The sequence below is a fragment of the Rhinopithecus roxellana genome, chromosome 18 (assembly GCF_007565055.1).
Source record: "Rhinopithecus roxellana isolate Shanxi Qingling chromosome 18, ASM756505v1, whole genome shotgun sequence".
Classification (NCBI taxonomy): domain Eukaryota; kingdom Metazoa; phylum Chordata; class Mammalia; order Primates; family Cercopithecidae; genus Rhinopithecus; species Rhinopithecus roxellana.
This window is the reverse complement of record NC_044566.1, coordinates 30751713-30778936: the sequence shown is the minus strand read 5'-3', so window position 1 is coordinate 30778936 and position 27224 is coordinate 30751713. Positions and strand designations below refer to the sequence as shown.

At 36.1% G+C, this 27224-nt stretch overlaps 1 protein-coding gene across 1 annotated transcript in view; it reads right to left on the bottom strand.

The window, feature by feature from the left end:
- NDFIP2 (Nedd4 family interacting protein 2) overlaps window positions 1-27224 on the bottom strand; it is a 72659-nt gene that overhangs the window by 25031 nt on the left and 20404 nt on the right. Inside the window, exon 2 of the mRNA XM_010361835.2 lies at window positions 9915-10080. Within this exon, the coding sequence (XP_010360137.1) occupies window positions 9915-10080 (166 nt within the window). The remainder of the gene's footprint in view (window positions 1-9914; window positions 10081-27224) is intronic.

The following is a 27224-nucleotide window of genomic DNA, read 5'->3' as shown; positions in this document are numbered from 1 at the left end:
AAAGATGTCTTTCAAAATATTACTGGTCACTGACAATGCACCTGGTCACTCAAGACCTCTGAAGGAGATGTACAAGAAGATTAATGTTGTTTTCATACCTACTAACACAACATCCATTCTGCAGCCCATGGATCAAAGGGTCATTCTTTCAAGTCTTATGATTTTACGGCTATATTTCATAAGACAATTGCTGCCATAGATAGTGATTTCTCTGATGGATCTGGAAAAAGTAAACTGAAAACCTTCTGGAAAGGAGTCACTATTCTAGATGCCATTAAAAACATTCAGGATCACGGGAGAAGGTCAAAATACGAATATTAACAGGAGCTGGAAGAAGTTGATATGAACCCTCACAGATGACTGAGGGGTTTAAGACTTCAGTGGAGAAAGTAACTGCAGATGTGGGAGAAACAGCAAGAGAAGTAGAACCAGAAGTGAGGCCTGAAAATGTGACTGAATTGCTGCAATCTCATGGTAAAACTTGAATGGATGAAAAGTTGCTTCTTATGGATAAGCAAAGAAAGTGATTTCTTGAGATGGGAGATACTCTTAGTGAAGATGCTGTGAACATTGTTGAAATGACAAAAAAGGACTTAGATTACATAAGTTTAACTGACAAAGCAGTGGCAGGGTTTGAGAGAACTGACTGTAGTTTTGGAAGAAGTCCTAGTGTGGGTAAAATGCCATAAACAGCACTGCATGCTATAGATAATTCTTTCGTAAAACAAAGAGTCAATTGGTGTAGCAAACTTCATTGCTGTCTTATTTTAGCAAATTGCCACAGTTGGAGCTGGGCACAGTAGCTGGCACCTGTAATCCCAGCTACTCGGGAAGCTGAGGCAAAAGGATCACTTGAGGCCAGGAGTTTGAGACCTGCCTGGGCAACGTGGGGAGACTCCATCTTTAAAAATATTATTATTATTTTTTAAATGGCTGTCCCTGTAGTACTCAGGAGGCCCAGGCAGGAGTATTGCTTGAGCCCAGGAGTCCAAGACTACAGTGAGCTATGATAGCGCCACTGAATCCTGTCTCTAAAAAAAGAAAAGAAACTGCCATAGCCACCCCAACCTTCAGCAACCACCACCCTGATCAGTCAGTAGCCATCAACATTGAGGCAAGATCTTCCACCAGGAAAAAGATTATGACTCACTGAAGCTCTGATGATCATTAGCATCTTTTAGCAGTAAAGTTTTAAATTAAGATATGTACATTTTTTAAACACAATGTTACTGCACCCTTAAGAGTACAGTGTAAACATTAACTTTTGTATGCACTGGGAAACCAAAAAATTCATATGACTCTCTCTACTGAGATATTCGCTTTACTCCAGTAGTCTGAAAATGAACCAGCAATATTTCTGAAGTATGCTTTTATTTTTTTACATTTGTTTACAATTTTCTCTAACAGAATTTCTTGCATTTCCAACCTAAAAACACATTTTATTCTAGCAATACTTCTACCATATTTTCATGCATATAGGTCTTAAAACAATTTTTAGTGCTGTCTATAAGAGCTAAGGACCTGAAGTTAGGTCATTTTTAATCTAATCACATGGAATTGGTACTAGCAGTGTAATACTGAATGTTATCAAACACAAGAGACAAGAGTCAAATTCTTAGAAAAGATTTATTATCAGAATGTAAAAACATAAGTGGTCAAGTAAACAGATTTCTTTAGTTCTGAAAGAGTAGAAGCAAAATCTAAGTAAAAATGATGTTTACAAATTTTAAGGCAGTACCATTAAAACTAAATTTTAAAAACTGGAACAATGGCACACATTATCCAAGGAGATGTGATCTTTCATAATAACAAGGATGTAAATTTTTGAAAGGTTTTAATACTCGAGACAGGAAAAAAAATCCCTACCACTAATAGATGAAAGTTGGGTAGGAAAACTCAATTGCTACAGCTTTAATTTTCACTTTTAAATTTTACTTATTTTTCTCTACCCTTTTAAGAGAGTGGTTCTCAACAAAAGGATTTAAAGTCTGGCGAGCTCCAGCTCCAAATCCTCCTCTTAGAAGTTGTGTGACCTCAAGTTAATCACTTAAGCACTATAAAAGCTCCACTTTCTCATCCATAAAACTGACGCAGCAGGGCTATTACTTGCTATTACGGGATAGAATAGAAGAGTATTCAAGAGGACTCTGTAAACTGTGAAGCATTACACAAATGTCATGTATTATTATTTACGTTGCTCAGATCTATTAAAAACTAGCCAAAAAGTGACCTAATGGAGAATATAATCTCTGCAAAATCTAGCACAGTTCATGTTTAAAATACAGTCATGCATCACTTACTAACACGGATATATTCTGAGACATGTGTTAAGCAATTTAGTCTTTGTGGAACATCATAGAGTGTTCTTACATAAACTTAGAGTGTAGAGCCTGCTACACAACTAGGCTATATGGCATATAGCCTATTGCTCAGACTACAAGCCTGTACAGCATGTTATTGTACTGAATACTCTAGGCAACTGCAACACAATGTTAAGTATCTGTGTTATATAAATACATCTAAACATTGAAAAAGTACAGTAAAAATATGTTCTAAAATATTAAAAAGTGGCCTACCTGGATAGGGCCCCTACAATGAATGGAGCTTAGAAGACTGGAAGTTGCTCTGGGTGAGTCAGTGAGTGAGTGACGAGTGAACGTGAAAGCCTAGGACACTACCATACACTACCACAGACTTTAGAAACACTGTACACCTAGGCTACCCTAGATTTATTTTAAAATATTTTTCTTCCTGCAATAATAAATCTCAGCTTTCTGTATTTTTACTTTATAAACCTTTAAATTTAACTTCGTGAATCTTTTATAAGAACACAGCTTAAAACACAAACACACTGTACAGTGTACAAAAATATTTTCTTCTTTATATCCTTACTCCACAATCTTTTTTCTATTTTTTAAATTTTTTAAACTTTTAAACTTTTTTTTTTTTTTTTTTGAGACAAGGTCCCACTCAGTCACCCAGGCTGGAGTGCAGTGGCACACGGCTCACTTCAGCCTCAACTTCCCAGGCTCAATCAATTCCCTCACCTCAGTCTCCCAAGTAGCTGGGACTACAGGTGTGCATTGCCACACCTAAATAATTTTTGTATTTTTTGTTGAGAGAGGGTTTCCCCAAGTTGCCCAGGCTGGTCTCAAACTCCTAGGCTGTGATCCTCCCACCTCAGCCTCCCAAAGCACTGGGATTATAGGGATGTGCCACCATGCATGGCTAGTTTTTTTGTTAAAAACTGCAACACAAACACACACATTAGCTTAGGCCTACACATGGTCAGGATCATCAATATCATTGTCTTCCACCTCCACATTTGTCCCACTGGAAGGTTATCAGGGGCAATAACACACATGGAGCTGTCATCTCCTATGACAACAAACGCCTTCTAGAATACCTCCTGAAAAGATCTGCCTGAGGCTGTTTTACAGTTAATGTGTTTTTTATAAGTAGAAGGAATACACTCTAAAATAATTATTAAGATTAATAAATATACAAATCAGTAATATAGTCATTACCATTATCAAGTATTATATAATGTACATAATTGTATGTGTTAGACTTATACACAACTGACAGTGTAGTGGATTTGTTTACACCAACACTGCCACAAACACTGAGTAGTGCAACCTTACGACAGCTACCACGTCACTAGGTGACGGAAATTTTTCGGCACCATTGTACATGCAGTCTGTCACTGGCCAAGATGTTGTTACGCAGCATGTGACCGTATCTCTTTAAAGAAAGCGAAAACAATCCAATTACTATACCATCCAGACTAAGTGATTATTTTTAACATATCTTGGAATTTCCTTTACATGGAAATGTTCATCTATTTCTTAAATAATGGGGATCACATCATATATGTCATTTTATATTCTACTTTTTAAATTTGCTGTTTCAAAGTGTGTGATATCAGTAAATGGTCTTCAAAAAATCTAATTTTAATGGTTATGAAATATTTAAATATAATATTATTTGAAAATGTATTTAATGATTCCCTATTTTGAGGATGTGTGATGCTTCCATTTGTTAGTTATTAGAGTCACTTGCTGTCTTCGCTTCCTCCCTACCTGTGTGCTTTTTTTCCCATTATATGCTAGGTTTCTATTCGAAACACTCCAAAGAAACCATTATGGCAAAACTCACCAATGACCTTCAAATAGCCAAAATCATAGGACACTGCAATTATAAAACATGACTGTGGACTTTAGAATTACATACATCTGAGTTCGAATTCTGTCTTTACCACTGAGAAGCTATGTGAACACGAGCAAGTTATTTAATTTTCCATGACTGGTTTCTCCTCTGTAAAATGAACCTCATTTTACAGATGTGATTTACTCAGGATGGCTGGAAAATCAGATGAGCTATATACCTAAGAACTTGGAGAAAGGGCAGGCATGCAGTAAGCACACAGTAAGTGTTAGGTATAATCTTTTTAAATTCTTGACCAGCCACTTCTTTTTAAAATTCTCTCCTCTCAGAGGGCTTCTAGAATATTCTTTTCAGAGTCCTCTCCTACCTGCCTAATAGTTCTTCTTTACTTGTGTTGCTAGTCTTCAAGGTTCTCCTGTTACCCTTTATCTAACTTCATTCTCCTGAAGGTCCTTAGATGACTCTATCTTGGTGTTTCTCATACCTCTCCAGCTTCTCTTTTGCTGATCTGCTAATCTTCCCCTACTCACTGTTAAATGTTGTAGTTCCTCAACATAGACAACTTCTTCCTCCTCTCTACTCTCTCCCTTGCTATTTCATTCATGGATTAAGAATTCAACTACCAACTACACACAGCTGATTTGCAACATTTATTTCTAGCCCAAACCTCTCCTCTGAATTTCAGGTTTATTTGATGTGGGTCTATTTGTTATCACTTGACTGCCTATTTGCTATCTCCCCTTTAGTTCTCAAAAGCACCTAAAATTCAACATGGCCAAAAAATAACATTTTGATCTTCATCCCAAACCTGTTCCTTTTCAGTGATACTTGGGCATCATTCTTAACCCCTTCTCCCTCATCCTGATCCAATCTGTCACCAAGGCAGTGATTTTTACTTCCCACATATTGCTTGAATCCACATACTCTTCACCACCAGCACTCTAGTCCAAACTACCAGCATCTCCTGTCTGAAGTTTTAGCAGCTCCACCTCTTCTCTCCATCTGCTAAGAGCATAAAATTATAGATCTCACTAATATTGTAAAAACTTTAAAATATTCACAAATCTAAATCCAGAAGAGACTAGAACATGGCATGAAAACTGTGTATTTCAGAACATGGAGATGGACTAGCTTAAAGACATATAATAATATATTTCATTTCATCAAAAATTAAAAGAGAAAAACCATATACAATAGTTCTACCTTAGGCATGGTTTTGCTTTCCACAGTTTCAGTGACCCCAAGGTCAACTGCAATCCAGAAATATTCAATAGAAAACTGTAGAAATAAACAACTCATAAGTTTTAAAGTATGCATTGTTCTGAATATCATGATAAAATCTCACACCAACTCACTGTGTCCTGGCCAGGATGTGAATCATGCCTTTGTCCAGTGTATACATGCTGTCAACACTACCCACCCATCAGTCATTTAGCAACTCTATGTTATCAAATCTACGATTGAAGTATTGCAGTACATGTGTTGAAGTAACTCTATTTTACTTAATAATGGCTCCAAAACACAAGAGTAGAGATGCTGGCAATTCAGATATGCCAAAGAGAGCCATAAAGTGCTACCTTCAAGTGAAAAAGTGAAAGTTCTTGCCTTGATAAAGAAAAAAAAATAGTAGGCTGAGGTTGCTAAGATCTACAGTAAAAACGAATCTTCTATCTGTGAAATTGTGAAGGAAAAAGAAATTTGTGTTAGTTTTGCTGTCACATCCCCAACTGCAAAAGTTTTGGCCACAGTGTGTGATAAGTGCTTAGTTAAGATGGAAGAGGAATTAATTGGTATGTGAAGGACACAAGCAGAAACATGTTCCGATTGACGGCAATGTGTTGCACCAGAAGGCACTGAGCCTATACGAAGATTTCAGCAAGGAATCTCCTGAAACCAGAGACACTGAGCCATTTACTGTAAATAAGGAATTTTCACACAGATTGAGGATTAGGTTTGGACTTAAAAATTACGGGAAAGTCTGTGTCTACTAATGAAGAAGCTGCTGTCGCATTTCTGGCAGAGTTGAAGAAGCTGTTAAGGAGAAAGGATACCATCCAAACAAGCTTTCAATTGCGATGAAACTGGGCTCTTCTGGGAGAAGATGCCTGACAGAACTGACATTTATCAAAGTACAAAGGAGGCATTAAGGCCTAAAACATGGAAGGACAGATTAACTCAGATAGCGTGTGGTGACACTGCAGGGCATATGACAGAGCCAGGTATACTGTACAAAGTGAAGAATCCATGTGCCCTCAAAGAAAAAATTAAAAATTATCTGCCCAAATTCTGGCAACATAATTAGAAAGTATGGGTGACAGCTATCTTGTTCATGGAATGGTTCCACCAATGCTTCATCCCCGAAGTGAAAAACTACTTGAAAGAAGACAAGTTGAAATTTAAAGCCCTATTAATAACAGACAATGCAGCTGACCGTCCTGAATCTGTTTGCTATGAAAATGAAAATGTCGAGGTTCTATTTTGACCTCCAAATATAACCTAATTGCTTCAGTCCCTTGCCCAGTGCATCATCTGGTCTGTCAAGGCCACATATACTTGCCTAGTATTTAATCACATTTGATCAGCAATTGATGCAGACCCTAACATGGACATAATACAGTGCTGGAAATCACTATTGCTGATGCAGTAATATTCATCAAAGCTGCAACTGATGAATTAAAACCAGAAACTGTAGATGTCGCCTTGAAGAATGGTTAGAGTAGTTATGAATGATTTTAAAGGCTTCTTGGGGATCAATGGAGAAGTCAGGAAAATCACACAGCATGACAAGTTGGTAGAGAAGGATTTGCCAATATGCTTGATGAAGAAGTAGAAGGTCATAACTGAAGGCCATCAAGAAGTGTTAATAAATGAGGCCATGGAAGAGTTAGAGTCATCTACAGAGGAAGAGGAAGACGAAGAATAAAATAAAGCAGAATCAGTAATGTGGCCATTACCAAAATTTGCTGAAGTGTTTCAAACTGCACAGACATTAAATGTCAAAATTATAGAATATGATCCTTAATGGGACATAGTATCAAAGTCACCCAAATAATCACTGAAGCACTATAACCTCTGCAGCAACACTTCAACAAGTTAATAAAAAAGAGACAACAACTTCCAGTTACAACGTTCTTCCAAAAGGTTTCAGAAAAATAACCTTCAATTGTCAAGGATCCTCACTCATCGACATCGTGATGGTTTTGCAGTCCAGGATCACCTGAAGTAGACAATCCCCCTTCCGACATATCATCAGAAGGTGAATAGTAGCCTAACACTACATCACAATGCCTATGTCATTCACCTCACTTCATCTCATCATATAAGAATTTTATCATATCATACCATCACATGAAGAAGAATGGGTATTCCAAGAGAGAGAAAGAGAGACTACATTCACACAACTTTTATTACAGTATATTGCCATAACTGTTCTAGTTTATTATTAGTTGTTGTTAATCTCTTACTGTGGCTAATTTATACATTAAACTTTATCATAAGTATATATGTATTAAAAAAAAAACACAGTATGGGCCGGCACGGTGGTTCATGCCTGTAATCCCAGCACTTTGGGAGGCCGAGGCAGGCAGATCACCCGAGGTCAGGAGTTCGAGACCAGCCTGACCAACATGGTGAAATGCTGTCTCTACTAAAATTACAAAATTAGCCAGGTGTGGTGGCACATGCCTGTAATCCCAGCTACTTGGGAGGCTGAGGGGACAGAATTGCTTGAACCCGGGAGGTGAAGGTTGCAGTGAGTCAAGATCACGCCATTTCACTCCAGTCTGGGCAACAAGAGCGAAACTCCATCTCAAAAAAACAAAAACAAAAACAAAGAAAAAACAGTATGTATAGAAAAAACACAGTATTTATAGGGCTCAGTGCTAGCTGTAGTTCTAGGCATCCACTGGGGTTCTGAGAACACATCTCCCTTGGATAAGGGGGCTTGCTGTAATTTTAAAATCAGGTACCAAAATAAGACTCCAAGGTTTCTGGCATACTGAAGCCATTTATTAAAATAGGAGAGACTGTGGAAGGAGAAGGTTTGGTGCTACAGGGAAGAGTAAGTATGCAATTGTGACAATTTTAAAAGTTAGTCTTCAAGTTCTTTAAAACTCCTCTCATCAAGAAGTAGAGATGAATTCCTCTCCTCTTGAATAAGGACTAAACTTAGTGACTCATTTCTAACAACCAAATATGGCAGAAGTAATACCATGTGACATTTGAGACAGTATCATAACAGGTGATACAGCTTCCATCTGACTTTCTCTCAGAATGCTTGTTCTTGGAACCCAGCCACCATCTACCGAGGAAGTGTAAGCCACAATAAGAAGCCACATTTAACTGTCTTGGCCAGTAGCCCCAGCTGTGGTCCTAGCTGAAGCCAGTATAAACCACCAAACATGTGAAAAAGGAATGATCTCTTTTGAGATCATTCTAATCCCAGCCACCATCAGACAACAGTCACATAAGACTCTAGAAGAGAATAGCATAGTTCAACCCAGTCCATGCCCAGAACAGTAAGAATTAACAGTAATAAATGATCGATATTTTACTCTATTACATTTCGGGTAGTTTGTTACACAGCAATAGCAATGGTAGTCACAACAAAGGGATCACAATTTCACTCTTAAAATCATTCATAGCATCTTTCATTACTCAGACAAACATCAGTGGGAAAACAACTCATTTTCTTTCTTCAATATTACAGTCAAATTAATTTTTTAAATCTAAGGTAGCAAAGTCTTATTATTATATTGTGAAAATTTGTAAAATATTGAAGAAGTATTTGGCATATAATAAATTTTAACAGGCATCAAACTAGCTGTTAAATCTTAAAGACAAAATTGTTATCAACGTAAAAACTGTGCATAAAACCGGGCAATGAGCAAGCATATTCATCAAATAAACATTTTATACAAATAAAAGGAGTAAGCATGTATTAATTTCATTAGTGAGGACACCATGAAAAAATGATTTTCAGTAACTACACAAAAAAAGTAAATGAATTTGGTAGAAGAAATACTGAATTTACACATTCCAAATGTAAAAACGGTAACCAGAGAAAGTTGGCATTAATTTGAGAGCAGTAGATGATGTTAACTACAGAATAAGATGAAAAGTTCTAGTGAAAAATTTTTTCTGTTAAAATGTTTTTCAGTAACTGATTTTTAAAATGAAATTTTTTCATAATGAGTATACAAAATATTTAGAGAAGTTATTTAGAATTTATTTAGAAATTATTAGACTAGAGAAGTTATAATCACATACAAAATTCAATAATCATCAGATAGTATACAAAATCACACTGGTATACAAAAGTGATCAAACTGAATAATTTATCATTGCTTAGGAAATAAAAATTGTAGTCAGAAAAACAGATTAGTTCTTTAGAGTGACCTGAATAAGATGAACAGCAGCAAACAGGAATTACTGACTTGTATTCAAGAACTATCATATGTATGGGATAACACTATGTACACCCTTCACCTATAGTCACACATACCACATTCTCACTCACACTCATCATTATCTTGTTTTATGGCTATATAAGTATGTACACATATATACACACACACATATATGTGTGTATACATTTGTATATTTATATGTGCACACAGTATGCATACATATATATAAATATCCATGTGCATATATGTTTGTAAGTCCATTAACAGACTTTATAAGTACACAAAACCAAAATGTCAAAAAAACAAGAACTAATAAAAACATTACTAGCTGTTTCATACCTGAAGTTGTAGGTACTTCCACAGTAATACTACTATATGGTGGAGGGGAAGAGTCAGTTTCAAGTGCTGGTGCTGAAGAGGCAGCCTGCACAATCTGCGGTGCTGGGTTTGAAGTAGATGGCTGCTCTATGGCCGATAATTCCGAGTTATCCTCTTCATTAAGAAGCTAAGAGAACAAAAGAAAAAGAAAACATTAATGTAATGCTAATTAGTTTTTAAATTTTAAGCTGATTTTATCATTTCAGACACAGGATCACTTTTTGGCCAAACACAAAGTAAAATGGCATTTTTAGATAGTATACAAAACCACACTAGTATTTCAAAGTTTTTGAAAAACAATTTGTAAAGATTTAGTTATTAAGAAGTTCAGAATTTTCCATTTCTTTACAATAAAGTTCAAATTAAGAATTTATAAAGAAAATATCATGATTCAAAATAGATACAAATTCATATGATCCTACAGTAGATATCAAAGGTCTACCACATCGCTTGGATAAGGTGGCCTACTGTAATTTTAAAATCAGGTACCAAAAGAAGACTCCAAGGTTTCTGGCCTATTGAAGCCATTTATTGAAATCAGAGAGACTGTAGAAGGAGAAGGTTTGGTGTTACGGGAAAGAGGAAGTATGCAATTGTGACAATAGAGTTATTACATACTACAAAGAAAAGCAAAAATCCTAATAACATAGCCACGATACCATCTCTACTACTTATGAGCCTCCTGAAAAAATGTGTGAATCTAGAATAATTAGAAATGAAAGCTGAATTAATGAAATGGAATAAAACAGATAAACATTCTAAAAATGTGGATTACTCTAAGTAGGTTTTCCCAAGTACAAAAAAAATTACTAAAGCAAGGCAGGGCGCAGTGGCTCATGCCTGTAATCCCAACACATTGGGAGGCCAAGGCGGGTGGATCACTTGAGGCCAGGAATTTGAGAACAGCTGGCCAACATGGTGAAACCCTGTCTCTACCAAAAATACAAAAATTAGCTGAGTGTGGTGGCGCACACTTGTAATCCCAGCTACTCGGGTGGCTGAGGCAGGAGAATTGCTTGAACCCAGGAGGCAGAGGTTGCAATGAGCCAAGATTGCGCCACTGCACTCCAGCCTGGGCGACAGAGCGAGACTCCATCTCAAAAACAAACAAACCAACAAAAAAATTACTAAAGCAAAAAGAGTTGATGTGTATATAAAACTCTAGCAAATGTTCTTCATCTCAGCAAATTCACTGAGAGTTCAATAAATGTTAACAACATGTTGAGATCTTTAATCACTTAACTCAATCTTCACAAAAACCTAGGAGATCCTAGGAGACAGAGACTGTTATTATCACCAATAAAAGGAAAACAATAAACAAACAGGAAGTAGAGAAACTAACTTGCCAAACGTCACAACAGTAAGAAAGGGTAAAGTAAGGAAGTAAAGCCAAGCAGTGTGACTGAAGACCTTTTGCTTACTTATGGTAATCTTTGAAATGGTCATTCTTCAGGAACTGGTAGTAACTACATGCAGACAAACTAAGATGAGTCAAAGGCACCAATACTAACTATAAAAAGTGATTCATCAAGAAGCACTTTGACCTTAAATATATTTGGCAAAAAGTCTTACTAAAAATTTTAAATACTTTTAAAACTGGAATCTTTATTTCAAAAGAAACTACTAGTTTTCTATATTATTTAATTTTCATATTTTGATTTATTCCTGTTACTCTAAGAAATTCAATGTTAAAAATAATCCCCCAACTAAATTTTGTCAGAGCTAGTATACACACCAATTTGAATGTGAAGTAGCAAAATGAAAATGAATTCTGGAATTCAGAAAGAGCAGCACGTTGGACTGTGTGCAGAGGCTTGCACCTGTAATCCCAGCATTTTGGGAGACTGAGGCAGGCGGACTGCTTGAGTTCAGGGGTTCAAGACCAGCCTGGGCAATATGGTGAAACCCAATCTCTACCAAAAAATACAAAAATTGGCCAGGCCTGGCATGTGACTTTAGTCCCAGTTACTAAAGAGGCTGAGGTGGGAGAATCACTTGTGCCTAGGAGGATGAGACTGCAGTGAGCCATGATCATACTACTGCACTCCAGCCTGGATGACAGGGTAAGACATTGTCTTAAAAAGAAAAAAGAAAAGAAAAAACAAAAAAAGAAAGATCAGCATGTAAATTTTTGCTCTACCATTTAGGACCTCTGATAAAATTTTCTCCATGCCTTAGTGTTCACCTATTAGCTCTGAATGCAGCCAAAATCCTCATAGGGTTGTAAAATAATATTTGGAAAGCATCTAATATAACAATCAACACACTGAAGGATTTAACAAATACTATTCTCCCACCTCTTCCCTTTTATTTAGTTTAGTTCATCACCTCAAAGAGAAATTATGCGGTACTCTCTAACAATCCAGTCAGTAGTCACTCATCTTTAAAATAAATAAATAAATGCAAAGTAAAAGAAGAGGTCAATTTACTATACATTGCTTTTCCATGTCTTGGTAAATGATCACACTAGCAAAACATTTTTGTGAGATAGTAAATGTATTATAACTTAACAAAACTGTCACAATCATGCCTAAAATCATTTCTGAAGTTACTAAGACCACTCTTTCCACAAACATCATAACATTAAGATTTACATAATTAAATCAATTGACATAAATTGAATTCTAAAACCAAATAAACATAAGTGAATTTTATGATTATGAGCCTTATGAAATTTATATTTCTTGCAGCACTTTCCAATTAGGCACTCAATGACTATCCTCTTGACTAGCGACATGTCGCACCTGGTATTACAATCTGTCTCCCATGTCTTCCTACTACATGGTACCCAGGAGAATTTCTCACTTAATTATCTTTAAGTGATAATATTTTAAGACCAAAAATGTTAGATGAGCAAGGTAAGCCAAATAAAAGTACAATACAGATATCTACTTGTTAATATCACCTAAACAATTAATTGTGAAGGTGTAAAAAAGGGAAAACCACTTTTCCATATCTCTTATTAAAGCTGCAAATGTAGATACAGCGAGCTTTATATGCAAAATAGCATTCTTCCAGTTTCTCACAAAAAAACACTCTTTACCACATTGAATACATAAATGTGCTCCCCAGAATGACCAACTTACTTTCAAAAACTGTCAGAATTTACTCAAATAACTAAAACGAAAGGAATAACTACAAACACTTTTATATATAAGCTCCAACATAAAGCTTTGGAGCCTATAAAACATGCCCTAATTTATTTCAACTGCCCTATCTAACACCTACGGTTTTGACAAAATTATAATATGTGAATATTACCATGCATCAACAGTAAAACTAACTCAGTCAACGACCTCTACCTACTGTAGCATATATAGCTTTTAATTTACTTTAAATAAAATTATGTAATTTTGGTATCTTTGTGCCAGCAATAAAATTGACTCTATGAATTAACCAACTTTGATTGCCTTTTAAACAAATTCATTACAAGGGTTAAAAGAAAATCATATTTATCAAATTAGACAATTCTACTTGAGAATAATTTCTCTTAAACATGTTCTCCAATGGTTCTATTTGACATTCATTAACAATTACCTAAATAGCAAAAAGGGAGGAGAGGGGAGGCAGGAGAGGAGGGGACCTACTTGTATACCGTGATGTGCTAAGCTCTGTGCCCAATTTATACATCACCTCAAAAGCTTCCAGCTTTACCTACTTATGAGACTCCTGAAAAAATGTGGGCAATATAGCACATGAAAACTAAACTGTCTTTAATATATCAACCAGGGTGGTGAAAAGTTGCATAGTGAATGAACCAAAATTGTTTTCTTTTTGTTTAAAGAAAAAAAATGACAACAGAGCTGTCTTAAAAGCATTTGTAGCTAGTCTTTACAGATGTATACTGAGTGTTTTTAATAACAAGAAAACTGTAAGCATTATGATTAACTCTAGCTGGAAGCACAGCCTTCTAGTGTATAAAGATTGTTTCTTTTACTTTTTTTGGCATTTATCCTATATAATAGCCTTTCATTCTATCTTAAGGTGATAAAATATTAATGTAATAACTGGATGCTTTGCTTTTGAGAAGCCAGAGACCTCACTGAATGTTCTCTAAAAGTACCAAGATAAGACTGTGCAGATGCGCTATCAAGTGTTGCTTGGCAAGTAGTGCACTACATTAGAGCCTGGTGGGTCAGCCAGCAATGTGACCTCTTCTCATTTCTTTTCTGTTTTAATTTGGATGTAGGTTAGACCTACAGGAAGAGAACTGTAATTTTTTAAAAATCATTTTTAAAGTAGTAAAAAAAAGTGATCTAAACAGCCTATGAATATGTATACTATCATATTATTACTATATTTAGTATCAGAGGGCAGATCCAGGAATAAGAGTCGTTGCAATGAGCTAAATTTTAGCTCAATAAAAAACTTGGCTGAGTGTGGTGGCTCACACCTTGTAATCCCTTTGGGAGGCCAAGATGGGAGGATCAGTGGAGCCCAGGAATTCAAGACCAGCCTGGGCAACACAGGGAGACCCTGTTAAAGTAATAGCTCTCCAAAAGTGGAGGTTATGTCTGTCTTGTTGAACAGTCTGAAAATATTAAATAAAAGTAAGTCCCCCAAAGTACTCTGATTCAGCTTTGGTTAAAATTAAAAGAAAATATAATATAGGTCACCAGTCATAATGACATAAGAGGGAAAGCCCTGAGAGAGAAAAACCTTGCTAACACAAGTATTTTGACGTCTCTAACAGTTAGTACTACTTTCCTTAATATGTTGCCATTACTTTTAATGGCAAAATCGCAATTACTTTTGCACCAATCTAATAAATTAAAGGAGAGAGGGCGGGAGAACATTAACTTCTCAAAGACCTCCAAGGAACAAAGTCAAACGGGTGGAATAAAGATCTTATATAAATTTATATTTAAAAAAGAATCACAACTCTGGTCAAATTCCTTTTCATGTGTTAAAACTGCAACATAAATATACTAAATACCAAGATTCCCTCCTGGAACACCACATGCTCCCAATGGCACATTGATTAGTTGTGTTTACACTCCTTTAATTAGGAGAGATATGCTTCTTGAAATCTTACAAAATATCAACAAAAACATACTCTCTTCAAAATTCTATTTACCTTACTCAGATTTTATCTAAGAAAAAAGTATTTACAAACCTGTCCCACAATTATGACTTTTTATCAATAGGTCAATATGATCTGAACATATTAATAGCTTGCTGATCTCCTAATCCTTAATGGAAAAAAAAAAAAAAAAAAGAGAGAGAAGAGAAAAAACCAACATAAAGGAGAGAAAACATCTGAGTGTGCTGGGTTGACACCTTCTCAGGCTTTCTTTCCCTCTAAGGTTGTCTATCTTCAAGGACGCTGCTCCCTGCTGGACTCCACTCACCCTCTCAAAGTCTTCTGAAAATCCAACAATCTAGCTCCCATCAATTTATCATGAAAAGCCCACAATGTATGTCATTAATGTCTATATGTTGCATCATGGGATGATGTTCAGCTCATTTTTTGTAGTTTTATATCACAATATATGTTAGATATATTTAAAGTTTAATTTTAAAAGATGGCATTTTTTGAAGTCTGGCAACGAACTTGAGTTTGTGTCTCTCCACAGTACAATATCTTGATTTCATTAAGGCCTGGAACTTTTTGAATATTTGTTGGCGACTATGCTGTGTGTTAAACAGAGTAGACGTGTGATTGTCTCCCTAAAATCCTTTCCATAACTCTTTCATTGTAAGTCCACAGTAATTTCTGTGGGAATTAACCCACCCTAGTCCAAGGCTAACCCCAACTACATTAATCAGGATACTCCTTTGGCATGACCACTGACTGGTTCCCAACCAGCATGGCTCTCTTCCTGTGCAGGATATCTGGGTCAAAGGTAGGTGATAAGGTAACCTAAAATGATCCAATTAAAGATGATGGCACATTTTAATACTCACATAAATTAATTGAGCTAATTTCCAAGACAAATATGGTTTTCATCAAATTGTTTTAATAAAATGACAACACAGAGTGATTCTAGTTTTTAAGATTTCCCTCCTTAAATGGCTTGGAGACCATAATTTAGAAACCAAAATGGAGGAGCTACAACCACAGGACCAGCCCAAACTGAGCCTACTCTGTCAATAACAAAATGTCAAGTACCTTTTAGGTGTAACAGATTCAGAGACTGCAAGACATGTAGCCTGGGCATGTGCAACAGAAAAAGCTTGACTTCTAACAATTCCCACAACCAAAGAATCCTCCCCTCAGAACCAAGAAGACTGGGATGTGACCAAAAACAGGGGTCCATTGGCCTGGAAGATCTGAGACTACAATCCACATCAATATACCTTTCCACAAATGGTCAAATTCGCAGCCCTCCAATCAGACCCTGGCAAGCCAACATTCCTAAACCCTTTTCCCGGCCCTCTGATCCCTTAAAAGTTGCCTTAGAGCCTAAACTGGGGAGACGGTTTTGAATCTGTTCCTATCTTCTTGCTTAACCAGTTTTGTAGTAAAGCCTTTCTTTTCTCAAAAGCCAGTTCCACATACTACTGGGTCTCTGTGCATCCATCAGGCAGCAACAGCAAGCCCATGTGCTTGGTAACAAGGCTGCTTCAATGCATTTTTTAAAAGCAGAAGCCATTTTAAATGACAGTGTTTGAATTTATAAAACTATTTAAATTTCAAGTTTTCCAAATATTCCAGTGCTTTGGTTTTCACAAGCTAACATACTAGTATTCTATCCAACAAAGCCATCGACAATATAATAATGGTAACTAGTAATCAAAGGTTTTGTTTCCTTAATCAAATTAAGTAAGGACATTGTGACAGATTCTCCAGAAAGTTTCTGATTTGCATGTACCAAAAATTAGTCAAAAATGGGGTGGCTAATAAAGTTTGAAAGTAAAATTGTGCAAAGAAAATATACATAAAAAGGTTTCACACATTAAAGCATAGAAAAATAACAAAATATTCACCAATCAGAATCTGAATATTAAGAGGTTTTAAAAGCAAAACTATTTAGGGAGAAGAACATAAAACAAGAACTAGTAAATTCTAATTGCAACCATTTCCTTCCAGGAAACATTCACTCACAAGTTTGCGCTGCTTTCTGAGTCTCTGGGGGCTTAGAGACACCTGGCCATCTCTAATTAGATTTGGGAATTATGTCTGCCTTCCCAATCAGATCATAAGCTTTTGATATTTAGGAAATATGCTTTGTTCATCTTGGTATCCCCTAAATCAGGTAACAGAGTTTAGGGCATAGAATTGGTTTCACATTAAATATACTGTCCTCGAAACCTCCTACAGTTTTTCCCTCATGGAAATGGGAGCTTGTCAAATAATGGATGCAATATGCACTGAACACATCAAGATTCAGTATTACACACCTCACAGATTTCTATGATTCCCACAGTGCTTTACATATATAAACTTGAAATATTTCATATTCAACTGTTACAAAGCAGTCACCATAATTTAGTAAGTAAATACGTGCCCCTAAAAGTTTACTAAATTAAACGATGGTTTCTGAAAACTACAGGTCACTCAATATGTATCCTAAACAAGAATGTAAATTCCAACCCCACATCACCCAAGTCTTTATAGTAACTACTACTTTAGTGATGGCCATGCTTACCATAGCTAGACGAGAGAGCTAAGGAAATCAAACTATTTTACCCCAAATTATACGGCTTTGACATAATTTGAGATTGCTATTCAGAGGGCCTGCAAACAGAAGTAGCCCTGAAAAGCTATCTTTTGTGGGAGATTTCTATCTACAGAGAAAATCTACGTTGATGCAGCCAGGCTTTCTCTGAGGGCCTTCCCTTGTCCAATCCAGGAAAGTTTAACTGAGACCATTGTTTTTTTTGTTTTGTTTTGTTTTCTGAGACAGAGTCTTGCTCTGTTGCCCAGGCTTGAGTGAAGTGGCAAGATCTCAGCTCACTGCAACCTCTGCCTCCCAGGTTAAAGCGATTCTCCTGCCTCAGCCTCCCAAGTAGCTGGGATTACCGGTGTGTGCCACCACACCCTAGGTAATTTTTATATTTTTAGTAGAGACAGGGTTTCACTCTGTTGACCAGACTGGTCTCGAACTCCTGATCTCATGTGATCCGCTTGCCTCAGACTCCCAAAGTGCTGGGATTACAAGTGTGAGCCACCGCACCCAGCCAACAAGACCACCTTTGATAGCCAAGTCCTCCTCTTCTCTCCATCCCATTACCTGTTTTGCCACTATAACCTCTTTTGCCACAATCCAAGCCCCCATTCTTTCTATTCAAGATGGTATAGAAGCTTCTGAATCCACTGTTGGGTTGGCAGTAATCACTCCGTGGTTTTCCCCCGTGTGCATCTTAATAAATTCTTACTCCATTTTTCCTATTAATCTGCCTTAGTCAGCTGACTTTTCAGAGAACTTTCAGAAGGCAATGGGGAAGTTTTCCCTTGGCTCCTACACAGCCAATAGTAAAAAGGGTCAAAAAAAAAAAAAAAAATCACTACGGGATCACCTTCTCCCATCACAGAATCAAAGAGCAGGCTAAGGTCAGTGGATTAGGGATTAACTGCCTAGCACTTTTAATATACTGATGGAAAAAAGCATCAGTGACTTACAACATAGCAATAATAGCAAATGTTCATATACAGGACTTCCGCCTGTCAAAAAAAAAGTACACTCTTAAAAATATATGAAATATATGGGAAAAAAAAAAACAAAAATAGGTCACAAAAGGGACAACTTTTTATGCAAGTTACTATAAACCAAAAATAAAATTCTAAGCCCCCCAACCATCTGAATGGACTCCTGTGATGGGTAATACTGACTGTCAACTTGACTGAAGGATGCAAGGTATTGATTCTGGGTGTGTGATGGTGTTGCCAAAGGAGATTAACATTTGAGTCAGTGGGCTGGGAGAGGCAGACCCACCCTTAATCTGAGTAGGCACCATCGAATCAGCTACCAGCACAGCTAAAATATAAAGCAGGCAGAAAAATGTGAAAAGATGAGACTGGCCTAGGTGCCCTGCCTACATCTTTTTCCTGTGCTGGATGCTTCCTGCCCTCAAACATCGGACTTCAACTTCTTCAGTTTTGGTACTCAGAATGGCTCTCCTTGCTACTCAGCTTGCAGATGCAAGGCCTACTGTGGGACCTTGTGATCGTGTGAGTTAATAAACTTCTCTCTCTCTCCCTCTCTCTCTCTCTCTCTCTCTCTCTCTCTCTCTCTATATATATATATATATATATATATATGACTAATACAACTCCTCCTCTTGGCCAAGGGCATTCCAAAGTTAACCTGTAAAACTAATTCAGGCCATGATGAGAAGAGGGAGTGGACATGCCTCATTACCATTAAAATCAACACAGACCATAAGGCTGATAGAACAGACTCTTTAGGTCTGATAAGAAGCATTTATAAACTTTAGGTCTTATAAGAAGAATTTATAATTCTCTCTGAAGCCTGTTACTTGGTGGCTTCATCTGACTGATAAAGCCTTGGTCTCCGCAACCCCTTATCATAACTTCTTTCTATTGATTTCAAGTCTTTAGATAATAACTCAACCAATTGCCAATCAGAAAATCTATTAATCCACCTATGACCTGAAGTCCCCACTCTCCACTGCCCCCTACTCATTGTCCCACCTTTCCAGACCAAATAAATGTACACCTTACACATACTGATAGATATCTTATGTATCTCTAAAATATATACAACCAAGTTGTAGGCCAACCACCTTGGGCACATGTTGTCAGGACCTCCTGAGGTTGTGTCACCAGCATGTCTTTAAGCTTGGCAAAATAAATTCCTAAATTAATTGAGACCTGTTTCAGATACTTTTTGGGTGACACAGTAAAAACGCCAACTCTAGAATAATTTTATTACACAAAACACATGAAACAACAGCACACAGAAGAAATGTAAACCAATAAAAATAAAATATTTCTAGTAATAAAGGAAGTAAAACTGCACGTTGGAAAGAAGAGAGTTGGAGTTGAATTAGCTAGTAAGAGTATAAATAAATTCAATCACCTTGAAGAGCAATCTGGTAATTCCTATTGTCAAGAGATGTTTGAACCAGAGCAACTCCATCTTGAACAGGAACTGGGTAAAATAAGGCTGAGACCTACTAGGCTGCATTCCCAGAAGGTTAAGGCATTCTTAGTCACAGGATGAGATAAAAGGTTGGCACAAGTTACAGGTCATAAAGACCTTGCTAATAAAACAGTCTGCAGTAAAGAAGCTGGCTAAACCCCACCAAAACCAAGATGGCCAAGAGAGTGGCCTCTGGTTGTCCTCACTACTACACTCCCACCAGCAAGCAACCTGACAGTTTACAAATGCCATGGCAACGTCAGGAAGTTACCTTATATGGTCTAAAAAGGGGAGGCATGAATGATCCACCCATTGTTTAGCATATAATCAAGAAATAACAATAAATATGAGCAACCAGCAGCCCTCAGGGCTGCTCTGTCTATGGAGCAGTCATTCTTTTGTTTCTTTACTTCTTTAATAAACTTGCTTTCACTTTATGGATTCGCCCTGAATTCTTTTCTTGCATGAGATCTAAGAACCCTCTCTGATCCAGACCCGTTTCCAGTAACACTAGTAAAGGTAAAAGTGTGCAGGACCCAACAGTTCTACTTCCAAATGTTAACACTAGGAAATTCTCACATGGAAATAAAGAGGCATGTACAAGAATGTTCAAGGCAGCAATATTTGTAATGGTGAGAAACTTAAAACAACTTTCTAGCCAGTAGGCAATAAATAACTATTATCCCATGATTTGTAAGACTAATTAGATCTATATTAACCATCACAGATAAATCTTTAAAAGATGCTGAATGAATAAAGTTCAAAAAGTATAAAACAGAATACTATAACAAATACATTTTCACATAATCTAAAACTAAAATGTATATTATAATAAGGCATACATGTAAGTATTAAAAGAAAAGCAGAAAAACATTCACAGAAATGATAAATATCAACTTCAGGATAACGTTAAGAGGATAAACAGATGAGGAAAAGCATAGAATGTAATGCTTTATTTCATTTCTTTAAAAAAAAAGTTCAAGATCTCAAACAAACATACAGCAAGATGTTAACACCTATTATGTCCATGGTGGATACAGAACTATCTTTCACTTTATGTTTGAAATGTTTCATAGTCTTAATGTTTAAATTTTTAAAAAAGTTCATCCTGCCAAGTTGTCTTCCACGAATAGACATTTTTAAACATGAAAGAAGACAGAATACACAGCACCCATGTGTCCTTGAAAAAGCAACTCCCCGTGATGAAAACAAGACAACTAAAAACTCAATCAGAACAAAAACCACAGAAACAGAAAATCCATGGAAAAGATATAACGGTAAGCACTAAATCCATTTAAATATAGACCTAAGGCTAAACATAGAACTAAAGACTAACTTCTGGTAAACAGAAAGCAAATATTATATGCCCTAAAAAAGCAAAAATACAACATAAAATTCAGAACTGAAGAAAGAGATGACAGAACGTATGAACAGCACTCAACTTCATCTTTCACGGCAAGGATTTCATATCTCATATCTAAACTTTAAACATGTAGTTTTTTAAAATACTCCGATTTCTTACTGTTTTTTATAAACCATTTTCCTAATTTTAGTGAACTCTTATAGAACCTAAGATTTTTGTGGCAAAGAAGCCTTTACCTAGAGTTCAGCATTTACCTAGAGCTTAAGGTATTTTTCCCTTGTTATTAAATTCAAACAAAATCATAATTTAAATTTTTGTTTTTTAAAATGGCATAATCCCATAATTATGAAATTATTCCTGTCTGTCTATACATAAGCATGAATAAGATGATGTTCACCAAATGTTAACATAGGTAAGATTTGGGTGCCTAGACTGCTTGTCTCTTTATACTTATATGTACTGCTATATTTTTAAAAAATAAAGTATATATCGCTTATTTTTCGAACACAAAACACTCACACACGTCAATCTAACACTTCCCATTTTAAAACTATACCCTAGGGAACTAATCAGAAACTTAAACAAGATTTCTTTCTAATGTTGTTCATCATGATGCTACAGTAATAGGAAACTGAAAAAAAAAAAACCAACAAAAAACTACTTGTCCAAAATAGAAGAGTTAAACAAACATGCTGTATCAAGGTAATAAAATATTATACAGCCATTTTAAATGGTGTTTTGAAAGAATCTTTAACAGTGTAAGGAAATGTTCATGAAAAGATGTTAAAGAAGTAACAGAGTTGTGTCTGTGTGTCTGTGAGAATCATATATTATTCCAATTTTAAATAAGACAAAAATGTTAACAGTTTTTAAGTGACTGTTAATAGACAAAATAGGTATCATGGTTGCTTACAAGTTGCATTTTCTTTTTTATTTTTCACTTTTCTGTATTTTTTCCAAGTTCCCTAGAATAGGGATAAAGAAAGGAACATATCTTTCTGTTTTTAATGTAGGACAGAAGGTAACATGTTAAAGAGATTTCCATCTGTGCTTAAAGGAATAAGTTTCTACAAGTCAGAAAACTCATATTTGTTAAATTTCTCCATGATGATAAACAAGATCATCACAGATTCTACAACCATTCAGAAACCTCCGATAATTATTTTCATCTTCACAAGAAAGTCAAGTACATAAACACAGATATGATGTTGGTTGCCATCAATAATTTAACAATAATAATACATAGAGTAAAAACCAGCATGTATCCACTTTAAGGTGATGATTTTCTAATGAAACACAGTTTAGAAGTTACAATGATTCGTAAGGGCTTTTTTTTTTTTTTCTCTTTCCCGTTACAAGATTTTTCCTCATAGTGCCCTTTTGCTGTAACTAGTTATCACCCACACTGCATATTCATTTATATAATCTAAAATGGCATTCTAGTTTTCCAGCAATACTACCTATTCTTTGGGAGCTTTTTGGATTTTGGGGTCTTTTTTTAAAGGCAAGGTCTTTCTCTGTTGCCCAGGCTGGAGTGCAGTTGCACAATCATAGCTCACTGCAGCCTCTAACTTCTGGGCTCAAGCAATCTTCCCGCCTCAGCCTCCCAAGCAGCTGGGACAAGCAGACACCATCACGTCTGGTCAATTTATTACGTTTTTTTTTTTTTTTTTTTTTTTTTTTTTTGGTAGAGTTGAAGTCTTGCTATGTTACCCAGGCTGGCCTTGAACTCCTGGGCTCAAGCAATACCCTTGTCTTGGCCTCCCAAGGTGCTCAGATTACAGCCATGAGCTGCTGCACTGGCAACTGCTTATTCTTTAGAACTCCAATAGTAAGGATGACACACCCACGTTGTGAGCAACATGCCACCAAAGTTCCAACTGCTTTATTCAACAATCCAGCTAATAAAGGACTCTAGCAACCTTTCCACAAGTAACTCTGTGAGAAAATGTTCATTAAGCACCTAGCACAGTAGCAGTAAGCTATTGTGGCAGTAACTATTGTGTTGGTCAGTATTCTCCCATTGATGCCCCATGCATAAGTGTAAACAGTGCTTCTTCAACCCAAATTAAACTCCAGTAGTCAGACATATTCATATTATCTGAATGCTTGCAAGAAAGTACAAAAATGCCAAGAACATGTTACAAGGAGGCAAGAGCAGATGGAACAGGCTCCTGCTGGCCAAATCGGAGATAATCTGAGCCTCAAAATAAATTATGACAGTATCAGATTATAACTCATAGAATAAAACATGAATCCATGAATACATACTGATACAAATTAATAGACTGGGAGCAAGAGAAAACTCTTACAGAATTCTAATTAATAAACATAGAAAAAAAAGCAATTAGGAAATCACTATTTGACAACCACTAAAGTTATAACTATTTAAGGCAAGAACCACCAATGAATTTTAAAATCAGTGAGTGAAAGTATAATAAAACAGAGCTACAAAATAACTGACCTGAACCTTTCTAAAACATTAATGTAATGAAAGACAAAAAAGAAAAAATTAGAGAACTGTTCCAGGTAAAGAGACTTGATAACTGAGTGTAATGTTTAATCACAGATCAGATCCCAATTTTTTATAAAAATGTATTTTCTTTTGCTGTGTAACATTAGTAGGAAGACCGGTGAAGTATGTTTAACACTGCACCAATGCTACAGATTTTGATAACTGCACTCTATATAAGAGAATGTCTTTGTTTTTGGGAAATAGACACTGAAACATTTAGATACAAAGAAACATCATTTCTGCCATTTACTTTAAAATGTTTCAAGGAAAAAATGTACTTGTATATAAATATAAAGAACTCATCATAAAACAAATGTGGTAAAATATTATTTGGGGACAATGGGTAAAATATACACAGGAATTCTTTGTATTATTTTTGCTACTTTTCTGTAAGTCTAAAATTATTTTTAAATAAAGTTTAAAAAGCAAAATGCTATATAGTAAGAAAGTAGAATATATTGTATAAAAACAAACACATTAATTTAAAACATTATGAATCAGTATCTAAAAATTTTCACTCTATCTCTAGAACCCCTATATGATGATTAACTCCTCTATACCTTCAGCCATTTTATAAAATGATCTCTCCACATTTAACTGAACTCCAACTTTCCATGAATGGGACTACATCCCTCAAAGCCCTTTCAAATAAGAGTGCTAATCCTCACCTCTCTCCCTCTTATCTGGGAACAAGACAAGGAAAATTTTCTCGGATATTTTCAATTCTAGATCAAGAGACTCTTTTGAAGTTCATACTCTCCATATAGCCTGCCAGACTCTCTATCACCCTATTCTTATCAGTGGCATTGACAGGAGTCCATTTATTCCTAGGGAGTAAGATTTATAAGCCAGCTCTTCACCCACAATATCATCCCCTCAACCTTAAATCCTACTGTAATATAAGACAACTAAACCATCCTAACACCTCAGCCACAAAACAAGAATGATGGATATCTAGAGTTGGGTGGTTCAGTACACCTCAGTTCTCTATCCTCTGACAGAATGCCTGATCTGGTTGGTCACCTAGAACTGCTTCTTCTCAAAAACATTACATTCACACAACTTGATTCTTGATCCCAACCTCCTGGCCTCAACATTTTTCATTCCTTACTTCCACTGAGCCTATTCTCTGCGCCCTCTATTCCCCGCTACCTGGTTTTACCTTCTACCCTATGTAGTCTGGACTATAAAATGCAAAACTTGCATGACATTCAACTGCACCCTCAGTTCTCTAGTCCTCTTATCCTTGGCCACATCTATCCCATTAAGACTCAATTTGGGATAAGTCTGTCTACTGCCTTCTGGTGGAGGAGGAAAACAAACCACGTGACTATGTAGATGGCTGCCACAGCAAATTTAGTTTCCAATTCCAACAAGGCCATCAAAGTTCACTGACATCGTGGTAGGTGTTCCAATTCCACCATTCTCCACTTCCAACCATGAGACTCTCAGTCAAAATCTTTGCTTCCTATTTCATGTAGGAAAATAAGCTTTCAAGCAAAAATTCCTTTAACTTCTCTCCTCTGCAGCTCTAAACTTAGCATTATGGCATCCATCCTAACTTATGTTCTTCACTCCCAAATGCCAGACAACTGTACAGAGAAGATCTTGCCTCCCAAAGGACTGTTTTTTCTTTAAATTCTCTCTCCTTCCTTTTCAACACTGACTTCTTTCTCCCTACCCACGTGTATATTCTATTCACACCATACTTTAAAGAGAGGAAAAAAAAAAAAAAAACCTCCTCCCAGCTAAAAATAAACACTTTTTCTTCTGCTTTTTGAACTATTTCCATAGCTCCCTTCTTTCCTTTAGTGACAAACATCCTGAAAAGAAATACATATATGTATGTATATACTCCCATTTTCTGCACTTTTTTTATTTCCTCACCAATTCATGACCATGTGGCTTTCACCCAAATATCTCTTGCTTAGAACAATGACCTTCTAATTATTAAATCTAAAAGCCTATTTTCAGTCCTCATACTATTTAAATATTTAATATACTCAACACACTTAACTGTACTTCTAATTAGTTTTTCTTTATTCCCTTCTGATTTTCCCTCTATCTTCGACCATTCATTCTGCTTCTTTTGTAAGGGGCTTTATTCTCCTCAGCCAACTTTAAAGAGTCTTATCGAAAACTAAATCCAGAACTACAGATACTGTCTCTGACCCAGGGACTGGACTGAAGCTGGATAGTGTGTAATTGGTTTGGTTTAAGTTTCATTTGCAAGGGCATTAAAGCAATTAACCCCATGTAATATTGTTAGAGTTACTATTAGAAAAATTATTTGTCCTTTTTAAAAATTAGCATGATGTACTGTCTTCTTTAATTTCACATCTTTTTAGAAGAAAAGTTAGTTGCTAAATGAATAAACTAAAAAAAGAACACGATTTGATGCCAGGAAATCTAAATTTAAGATATAGATCCACCACCTACCAGCTGGATAACCTTGATGTTATTAATCTCTTTGAGCCTCTTTTTCTTTCTATGATTCATGTATTTTCATTCAGTCAATTAATCATTCATCATTCAGCTAACATTTACTAAAAGCTTAATATGTTCCAGGTACAATACTGGGTGTAGGAAATAGGTGCAAATCCCATCTCATTAATCCCTACAACTTCTAGCTTCTAACAACTAGAAGCTCTGAGGCAAGGTCATAATAAGTATGACTTCAGCAAGAGGGATAAAGGAAAAGTCAACATATTCTATCATAGGCAAACCAAGGAGCTGAAACCAGTAAGGACCAGGCCTGAAACACCAACTTCCTTCACAGAAAGTTTCATTCTTCCCTCAACAAACTCAGAGAAGCTAACAACAGAATACTCAAGCAAAATTAAATACAGTAACATCAATTACTTAGACATACTGTTGTTAGTGATTCATCCAGGAAGCATAGCAAATGCCAAGACACCGCTACAGACAATAGTTAAGGGGTTGATCCATCAAAGTGTTATATGCCAAAGCAAAAACTCCAAAGTTGGCTACTAAATCTAAACACATAATTTGAATAACTTCAGAATATCGAAGACGAACACACATACACACTATATCACTCACTCTTTCTGTTTCCCTCTCTCAAAGTTAGCAATCATGTAACCCCCATACTGATTCACCAAATCACATTTTTTAACACACTTCACTTTTTAGAGATTTAGATCCACAATTAAAGTCCACATAAGGTACAGAGCTTTCCCATATACCCCCTTTCCCAACACAGGCAAAGCCTTCCCCATTAACAACATTCCTCATCAGCGAAACATCTGTTATAACTGATGAACCTATAATAACACATCATTTTTACCCAAAGTCTACAGTTTACATTAGAGTTCATTCTTGGT